A 10,524-nucleotide genomic window follows, 5' to 3' on the forward strand; every position below is an offset into this window, starting at 1 on the left:
GAGCGTTTGAGCAGTTCGGCCCACTAGCATACGAACACTGTTGACCCATAGGAAGGCCGTGGCGGCAGGCCGGCAACAGAGCAAAGCAGTTCGTTCTTTCTTTCTTTTTCCAGTTATTTTCTGTACTCTGCTAATATTTCTTGATCATCATTAATTATTTGGTAGCCACTTGCAAAAAGTAATTGACTCCATTTTATCAACGGAATGCTATATTCACTTCTCACATATGCTTTGTGAGTTTGTATGAACATATTGTCTCGTATATTTAAAATGTATGCTTGCTCTAAGTCAAACATCTACAGTCAGTCATTGCATATAGTTCATTGTTTCCAATTTGTATTGTTGGGACCCATGTTTCCGATTGGATTGCTCCATTTCTGGCATCCCGACACTCCTGACCAGTTTTTCTATTTTCAGTTTTGATTTCGGGTAAAGATATGAAATTAAAAGAGGTGTTATACTTTCCAAGAGTTCCCAATCATTTTCATCATATCCGTACTTGCAATGTACTATTTTAGGGGGAAAAAAAGCAACTGATGGATCCTGACATCCAGTTAACGATCATACCATACCACATGAGAAAGGTGCTCCCACGGGTTGAGGTGCTACCGTGCTCCCAACCCATGGATGCACCTATAAATGTGCATAAAAAATCCATCTAAAAATTTTAGTGGATACTTTTTGCCATGTAATACTATCATGCAAAATTGAGGATGAACAAAATTTGTGCAAGAAAAAAAAAGAGAAATCAGTGCAAAATAAAGGAGATTGTAGACTATTTTCCAATAGTTCCCAATTATTTTTCATCCGTACTAGCAATGTATTATTTCTTCTAGAAAAAAAGCAACGGATTGATCCAGTTAACGAGCATACCATACCACATTTCTAACTCGTCTGGCGAAAAAAAAAGTGGACCAACAATACACGAATGCCTTGCTCGTGTTTTCAAGAAAATGGCGCTATTTCTTCTCCGTGCCACTCATCGAGCGCAGCACCATGGTCTCGACAGAGATACCCGGCCCGAGACCCAGCATCACCCCCAACCTCCCATCCATCTCCTCGCGATGGCGTCGCCAGAGCTCGTCGAGCACAAAGATCATCGACGCGCCAGACATGTTCCCGTACTCGCTCAGCACGCGCCGGCTCGCCGCAAGTTTCCCGGGCGCAAGCGCGAGCTCGGCCTCGACGCCGTCAAGGATCGCTGTCCCGCCAGGATGCACCGCCCAGAACAGGTCGTTCCAGCCGCCGCCAAGGCCGAGCGGCGAAACGGCGTCGAGGAGGCATTCCTCGACGTGCTGGCGCACCAGATTTGGCATCCTCGGAGACGGGCAGAACGCGAGGCCGCCCTCGCCGAGGTGCCCGGCGGCGGCGTCCTCGCTGCCCGGTATCACCGTCTGCGAGGCGGACATTATCTCGAACATCGGGCACTCGACGCCGCCGGATCCCTCGGGGCCGGCGCCGGCGCCGACGACGACGGCACTCGCGCCGTCGCCGAACAGCGCCTGCATGACGAGTGTGCCGGGGTCGGCCACGCGCGGCGCGCGGAACAGGACAAGGCTCAGCTCGGCGCAGACAGCGAGGACGCGCGCGCCAGGGTTGTTCTCGGCGACGTCCCTGGCGACGCGGAGCGCCGCGGAGCCCGCGGCGCAGCCGCCAAGGTAGAACATGGTGCGCTGCGTGGAGCGGCGGAGGCCGAGGAGCGACGCCAGCCGGAGGTCGGCGCCGGGCATGTGCGCGCCCGAGTAGGTGGCGAGGACGAGGTGGGTGACGTCCCTCGCGGGGCGGCCCCATGCCGCGATCGCCTTCGCCGCCGCGGTGGCGGCGATCTCCGGCACGGCCGGCGCCAGGATGGCCTGCCGCGCGTCCAGCGACGGCAGCGCGCGGTCGACGATCTCCGGATGGTCGCGGAACGTGTCGGTCGTGTGGTGGAAGTACCTCTTCTTGATTCCCGAGTTATAACCTAAGAATTGAATTCTACATGATGTTGCGACCACTGAAACGCACCATGAAACGGGAAAGAATCGACTATGTCTCACAAATCCTTTTCATCTTGGCCTTCAGCTTGGCGAGGTGGTCGCTCTTGGTGACGCGGAAGTACCAGTCGGCGTACTCGTTCTGCGGCACACAGTTGGCCGGGTTCGCGGTGCCAATACCGAGCACCGCCACGCGCGGCGCCTGCCGGGCCTCGTCTACGGCGGTCGCATAACAGCGAGTTCTTGGAGGCAACGGCAGAAGCAATGGTACGGTTAATAATCCAAAATGGCGGCGCAAGTCAGTTGTGACAAAACGGGCTCGCTTTCCTTCTGGCCACCCTGCCAGAAGGGTTGCAGTGGCCGCCGCCGGTGGAAACGCCGGCTGATAAAGCGTGTCTGGCGGCCGCCGCCGGGTAGGCCTTAGGGCGGCGACGATCATGTCGGTGGAGGCCGACGTGCGGAGCCGAATGGAGGGCTGCCCTGGCTTGAGACATGGGGTCGCTACTACTCGCTACTCCTTGAGCGTTGGGGAGCCCGGTCTTTACACGATGTACGAGACGTGCGCTGTGAAAGGATGATGCAGCTTGTGAAACATGCATATTTCAGGCTTTCAGCCGGCCTTTAAGCTTGTGAACGCAGCTTAATTATGCGGTTGATCAGAGACAGGTGCCTTTAATACTTGCTTCCCATCGATAACAAACAGCAAACCCTTCTAAATGTGGGCACGTACAATTGAGTTAACGATTTAGTTACTTGTCGTTTTTGTAACGGCAAGAAAAAAAAAACATGTACCACAGAAAACCTTTGCCGGTTAATAACAGCAAAAACAAGCTGGTTGTAGATTTGTAACAAAAACATTGGGTGATATTGAATAGTTCAAACACAGAAAATTTATAATTTACACACAGCTCGTAGCGCCAGCATGTTTGTTTTTGTGATTGCGGAAACCGGCTGCATATTATATGCTTTTAGGGCTAATTTGGCAACGAGGGGAGCAAAACCCAGGGGGATATTATCGGCACTTGAGATCCCCGTCATTTCCATGGGAAGGAATCCCCGCTTGGGATTTATACCCTGCATAAGTTTGGCAGACAAGGGGCACAACCCTAGCTGCAAAAAAAAAAATGCTCAAAACAATCAGAAAAAATCGAGAAAAAAATAACAGAAATTTTATTCGCATGCAAAACTTCATCAGATGCACACAGGAGCAATCCATCCTTACATACATTTTAAAAATTCTAAAAACATGGTCATTTCTCATCATTACATAAATATAATTAAAATTGTGTGAATCCACAGTTGGAAGAGCTGCAAACGTTTGAATGACCGAATCACCCTGTGAAGACAGGCCATCGTGATAGATTACTAGCTAGGCAATAATCAACTGTGACCAATCTGCACTTGCACTACTCGAGTACTCCTGTCACAAAATAGGTTCTAGCTTCTATGCATTGCTTCCGCCAAGTGATCTGCAAGTAAAAAAAAAACTCATAACCTGAATGTTGAATACTGAATGTATGTAGAAAATGTAATGCAGAATACTGAGCTAGAAACAAAAATTTATATATGATTCTGAATGCTAATAGATGGAGAACCATTCTTTGAGCTAACGGACCTTTGACACTAACAGATGCTGAGCTAAAGAGCTGGCAAAACATTGCTTCCGGAACAACTATTGACAGTACTGGAAAAGCAAATCACAAGCTTCTCAATTTGACAAATACTATGATTCTGCCAATATTAATTATTCAGATTTAGTTAACTTTCTATATGAGGAATCAAAACTCAGGAGTCAGCAGTGATTCATTTAGGACTAACTAATAAACAAACCCCTGGTGAAGCATTCTCTTCCAACAGTACATCTTAGGGAAATTTCTCATTGAACTTGTTGGTGAAATGAGCTACGGGAAACATCTCATCGAACTTGTTGGTGATAATCCTCGAGCCCTTCGATACCCAACCATTTTGACCATTATATTTGGGGTTATCTTTGTAGTCATGTAATATTTCAAAAAGATCTTTCTCATAAGCAGAGTTCCAAGCAGCCCTTTTCTTGCCATGGCTACATTTCCTAAAACATGTTAAAATGAAATTGATAGAAACATTTCCTAAAACATGTTAAAATGAAATTGACAGAAACATGAATGCACAATCAAGGTGTCTAAAAAATTCAAGTACAAAGATATCAATTGCATTAAATAAAAGCACTAATTATAATAATGTTTGCAGTAGAAAGTTCCATAAATTACATAAGCAAATCATACACAAACTAGATGAATCATACTCCTCTAAAAGATATTATTCTAAACTAACTATTATTATTATAAGCAGCCCACATTTGGTGTACGATCTGATCTCTAAGAGTATTACCTCACTTGGATAGTTGTTGTCCCTCTCTAGCATGTCAACATATTTATTTGTTGGGATATACTCTGGTTGGTCATCTAGCCACCCCTCTTGACCATTTTGCCCTCTAATTATATTGTGAAATGCTACTGTTAGAGTTGCAATCTTGATTTGATTTTCTACGGGATGGAAAGTGCCTACTTTAAGAATCGGGAACCTCTTCTTTAGAACACCAATGGCCCTCAATATAGATGGTTAAATAGTTCTTCGTAGTTTGCATAACCACTTTGAGATAAACGACGCCTTCTATAGTCACTGAACTCCTCAATATGGGGCAATAAATGATGATATATTTGCGCACCCACCATCTACAAGATAGAATTTCCCTTATGGCACACTACATCCTTTGCTAATAGCAGATCTAAGGACTCCTCCATCTGATGCTGACCCTTCCCATCCACCTAAAATGAATGTGAAGTTAAGGTTGAAGTTGCAGGCTAACATAACAATCTATGATAGGGTTCCTTTCCTATTTTTGTAGGGAGGGGCCTTGTCTTCTGCAATGGTGATTGGTATATGAGTGCCATCGATTGCACCAATGCAATTCTGCACAGAAGGAAAGAAATTAAGGACTTGCAAGGAAACAAAACAATGAGGAAAGGTATATGTCTAGTAGTGTTATTGGCCCACCGGAAAAGAAGGGCATAAAATGAGGATCTATTGCAATTTTGATATGAGTTTGGACTGGACTGGGAAGTCTCACGAATTGATGAGTTAAGGCAGGAATTATATCGAAAACTTCTATTATTTTCCGATGGATCATCTCCTCGTTGTGTTGAAAAGCTTTTTGTAGCTTTTGGTTGCTAGCATTATGTGAGAGCATGAACATGAACATCCCAAGATGCTCCTCAACAGCAACACCTCATGTGTCAATAGCAACACCTCATGAGTCAAGTCTACTGTGGCTCTAAATATTTCAGGCTCCATTTAGAACTTAACTTTACACCAACTTGGGTGCCCTTCAAGGATTTCCTTAACCTTTTTGGTACCAGGAAGAGAAGATGTGTGCACATGCATTTTCTCTTTTTGTAGGTATGGAATTATGGCAGGCACAAGTACAAAAAATAGCTCATCATCATCTTCCTCCTCCTTCAACAAGAACTTCCTAACTTGCTCCTCCCAAGATCCCATTATCTAGTGTATGTATATATAAATCATATTCTTAATTAGCACAATGATCTAATCATTTATGATATACCTAATATAAAAAATTAAACCAACAATCAAACATTAGATAGTTTTGATGCATCAGGTAGCACATACACCATGACTGAATGCATGCAGTATGCAGATATCAGGTTCAAGGCAGTCTTTTGCTTGTGTTCTTTCTTGTTTCTATTCTAATTGAAATATGCACCAATCACAGTACCATCCACAATCATGTAGTTCTATACATCCATAGAAATTTGAGAGATATAAATTGAAAGCGACAGTATTATTTTGACCACACTTTTTTTTAGAAAAGAACACATCCAATGATAGGAAAACAAACAAATCATCGCAGGTCCTCATAGAAAACGGGGTGCGCTTTTGTTTAGCAATGGGTTATCATGGCACATCACAGTTCCATTGTCACTTACAACCCATCAACTTGTACTGTTACTACTTGTGATATAGAATAACTACAAAATTATTTGAGCCTTGATGGGCACTAAGCATTTATCACAAAGTATTTAACATAATTGTCGCAAGGTACTTGTCACAAAGTACATGAAAGAAAACACAGTTATATGTTGGTCTTTGGCCATGCAGTGGATTTGTACCCATCTATCAGCAGTTTAACTCGAGCATTGCAATTCACAAACATTTTGCAGATAAGAGGTATTCAGTTCAATTGCAAAGGCCAAGCATTGCATAACACAACAGGAATCTCCATAAAAAGACATGAAACCCTAGCAAGGGCCAGGGAGATGTAGGCTGAGGTGGAATCACCTTATGGGTGATGGGGAGGCAGAGGTGGCAGGGGAGTCCAGATCTGGCAAGTTCGCCGCCATAGGAATCAAGCCGTCACTGGAGTAGAACCTTAGAAAGAAAGGAAAGTGACGTAAGAAGAGGAATGGGACGATTCAAAGATGGGGATTAGGGAGAAGGGATGGAGGAGGCACACTTGGACCTAGATTCTTAGAGACGGGTAGCCAGGAGCAATGGCGGCGGTTGGCAGTGGCGGTGGTTTCCTGCAGGAGTAGGTGGTGCCTCTCGCCCGCTCGAGTCGGCGAGTGGAGGAGACGAGAGGGACAGGGAGATGGGGAAGGGCCCCCGATGTCTTTAGGCCGGGCATCTTTCTGCAGGGTAATTGGGCTCGGTTGGGCTGGAGTCCCCTGTGCAACAGGCTGCCAAACGCACGAGCCCGACGTCGTGTGGAACTATTCCACGTGGGCTGCTGGGGTGGGGAAACGTCCGCATGGGGAACTGGGCTGCCAAAGGAGGCCTTAAAAGATGGGACTCTATGGAACGCTGCATAATGGGAGGGCTAGGATTGTTACAATATGTCTGATAATGGATGTAGGTGTTTGTTTCCACTTGTAATTATGTAGATTTTCACAACCATGAGCTAAAACAAACGAGCCATTATATTAAAAAACACAAAAAAACTAAGTATAACTATAACTTTACTATTAGGTTGGAAACTCTTTTTAGAGCCTTCACATCAATCTCAAGGAGACTTGATAGAAAAAAAGATAAATCTTTGTTCTCACATAAATTAGAATCATCCAGCCACTACCGGAAACAGTAAATTCGCCGAGTGTAAAAATTTTGCCGAGTGTATTTAACTCGGCACTCGGCAAAATTTTTACACTCGGCAATGAGGTCGTTTGCCGAGTGCCATAAATCCGACACTCGGCAAACCTCTCAGTGACACTCGGCAAAATTCCGACACTCGGTAAATCAACGGCGCGTGCATCGCACGTGCGCTGTCCGTCACCGGACTGGGGCGGCCGTTAGTTCTTTGCCGAGTGTTGGACTCCGACACTCGGCAAAGAGGCCCTTCGCCGAGTGCCGCCCTCCGACACTCGGCAAATAGAGAATGTCGCCGAGTGGCAGCACAAGACACTCGGCAAAGGTGTCCATTCGCCGAGTGCCTAGGCCTGGACACTCGGCAAACATAGTACTTCGCCGAGTGTAAAATGTTGGCACTCGGCGAACAAAAAAAAAATCCTCCCCTGGCCTCCACACTTTTTCTACTCCCCACGTAGGAGATTTTGTAATCCATAAGAAAAGTTGGTATATTTTGTGGTCTGTTTGCTATTTTTAATGAAATGATTGCATTAATAAGAATTTTTTTATTCATGTCAGATTTTAACTGCATGTACATGAAATGATGGTTTTTAATCAGTGGAAAAATTATATCCATATTATGGAGTCCGGATTGAGTTCTCAACCAGGAAATGAAAAGAAATTGTCAACATTGTTTTTAAAAAACGCGACCACGAACGTGTGGTTGAATGGTGGTTAAATTCTAAAAAAAGCAAACGAAATCTGAAAATCACAAGATTTGTCAAGATGTCATGATATTATGTGTGGAGGCTGTGGTAAAAAATTGAGAAGGTTTTGCCCAATTTCTGACATATGATGCTTAGAAGCCGACGCATCTCCTCGAAGGATTCATAGAAGTTAGAGAGGACACAATAAGATTTGGAGTCCAAGTGACACTTGAGTTAACGTTTGGCTTCAAATCTTTTTGCATAGGCAACATGCAACACAGATTGGTTCGTGTCAAAATTTGGAAATTTTTTGGATGCGTTTACTATTTTTTATTGATTAAATGCAATTATAGAATTTTAGTAGATATAAATGCAATTTTCGCTATAACTGCATGAAATAATAGAACATTATCAGTAGAAAAATAATTTAAACATTGTTGAGTGATGTTGACACGATTTTGCCCAAGTATATTAGGAAAAGATCTGTAAAACATGTTGTTCAAGAAGGTACATGAAATATTAGTGTATTTTACCGAGTGCATAAAAGAAAACACTCGGTAAAGGTAGTTTTTGCCGAGTGTTAGATCGCAGGCACTCGGCAAAAAGAGTACACGGGCCCACTGGCAGTGTTCTCGTCCTGCTTTCAAAAAGAAAAACGTGTGTTTGCCGAGTGCCTTGGATCTGGCACTCGGCAAAGGAAGAAGGTTTGCCGAGTGCCACATCCAAGGCACTCGGCAAACACATGTTGCCGTTCGAATTTCTTTACTTTGCCGAGTGCCAGATCGCAGGCACTCGGCAAAGAACCGGACTTATGCTATTCCCGAACCGCCGCGCGCGGCCTGGCCTCTATCCCAAAATCTTCGAGTCGCCTGTGCAACCCGCCGCCGCCACCCGCTGTCCGCCACCGCCGGCCGCCCCGCCGCCCCACCGCCCCACCCCGGCGCCCCGGCGCCCCCGCCCCCGGCCCCGGCGCCCCACCGCCCCACCCCGACGCCCCGGTGCCCCGCCCCGACGCCCCGCCACCCCACCGCCCCACCCCGGCGCCCCGGCGCCGCCCCGACTCCCCGCCGCCCCGCCGCCCCACCGCCCAGCCCCGGCGGCCCCGGCGCCCCTTCCCCACGGCCCGCCCCACCGGCCGGCCCCGGCGCCCCCTGTCCGGCAGCCCACCCCAAGGGCCGCCCCCGGCCTGGCACCGGCGTCCCCGGCCCCGGCACCTCTTCCCCGGCCCGTGCCCCCCTGCCACCGGCGTCCTGGACCCTGGTGCCCCGCCCCTGACGCTCCCGCCGCCGCCGGACGTCCCATCGACTTTCTAGGCCGGCGTCCCTCACCCTTCCGGTAATGAATATTTCTTTTTCAAGTTACAAATTCAGAATTAGGAAGTAGGTTAAAATTAGAAATTAGAAATTAGATATTGTAGGGCTGTAGTTGTAGAAATTAGAAAATGATGTTTTTCTTGAGAATCTAAGGTATAAGAATGTTTGTGGAAGTCGGCCATCGTGCCGTTCCTTGTTTTGTACATGTGGTTGTCGGCCATCGTGCTGTTTCATTTGATGCAGGTTATGGAAACCTCCACGTGCAGGGGAGGTGCTGCCGAAAATTGTAGTTGACAGTTGTATGTTTTTTTTTTCAGGAGAGGCTACGTTACCGTCCTCGAGTCGTCACTTTGTACGATAGCAAGGTGAGTTATCCTATACCTCTATTTCCGTATGATGTTCGTATATCACGTAACCTAGTTAGGCGTCTCCCGTTCGAAAGAGATACGGTTGGAAATATGTAGATGTTTGCATATTTATAACCGTATCTGTTTCGAATTGTCCACGTCACTTTGGACAGCACGAGGATGTGTAGGTGGGTTTAGTTTCCATAGTCTACTCCGATCCGAGTTAGAATTTCGGCAGCACCTCCCAATTGTTCTCCGGATACACAATCTCCATTCCAGGACGTGTATTTGGAGAACAGCGGGGAGGTGCTGCCGAAATTCTATCTCGGATTGCAGTAGACCATGGAAACTAATCCCACCTACACATCCTCGTGTGGGATTAGGACCTATCTTCACCTAATAGATAATATAGGAACGTGTAGATGCAACGTGAGTTTTTATATTACTCGCTGATATGCTAGAGGATGGAGGATCGTCAGTGGATGTACACGGGCCGATCTAGTCAGAATTCGTTGACCGATGAATGGATAAACAAGACCGATGCTTTCTTGGAACGGGCATTTGCAAGGATCAAAGGAGGAAGAGATACTTGGTGTCCGTGTAGCAAATGTGGAAATCTGCGTCGGCAAACCAAGTTAGAAATGGGTAAACATCTTGTTAGGCACGGTTTTACCCCAGACTATACCATCTGGATCTACCATGGTGAATTCGATCGTGGGAGGGACGAGGTCATCAGACAACGGATCGAGCAATATGATGATGACGCCGGGGTGGGAGACATGTTAGATGACTATCATGAAGCTCGTAGGGAGGAGGAAACCGAGGCTACCGCAAAGGCATATTACGACATGTTGTGTGCGGCACAGCAACCCCTTCACGGGCATACCAAGGTCTCTCAATTGGATGCCATTGCACGTCTAATGGCTGTGAAGTCCCAGTTTAGCTTGAGTCGAAACGCCTTCGATGTTATTTTGACAGTTTTTGGGAGTCTGCTCCCGGAGGATCACATCTTGCCAAAGTCTATGTATGAGGCACAAAAACTTCTTCGTGCACTTAAGATGCC

The 10,524-nt window shown here is 46.6% G+C and overlaps 1 protein-coding gene and 1 pseudogene across 1 annotated transcript; both read right to left on the reverse strand.

The window, feature by feature from the left end:
• Nucleotides 1-959: 959 nt before the first annotated feature.
• LOC117834705 (bisdemethoxycurcumin synthase) lies at nt 960-2,412 on the reverse strand. Its single transcript, XM_034714234.2, has 2 exons — nt 2,037-2,412; nt 960-1,960 (listed from the first exon to the last, which is right to left on the reverse strand). Exons 1-2 carry the CDS (start codon nt 2,410-2,412, stop codon nt 960-962), a joined length of 1,377 nt encoding a protein of 458 aa, XP_034570125.1.
• A 1,424-nt stretch (nt 2,413-3,836) lies between these two features.
• LOC117834437 (uncharacterized) lies at nt 3,837-5,510 on the reverse strand (annotated as a pseudogene).
• Nucleotides 5,511-10,524: the final 5,014 nt, after the last annotated feature.

The sequence above is a fragment of the Setaria viridis genome, chromosome 8 (genome assembly GCF_005286985.2).
Source record: "Setaria viridis chromosome 8, Setaria_viridis_v4.0, whole genome shotgun sequence".
NCBI lineage: Eukaryota > Viridiplantae > Streptophyta > Magnoliopsida > Poales > Poaceae > Setaria > Setaria viridis.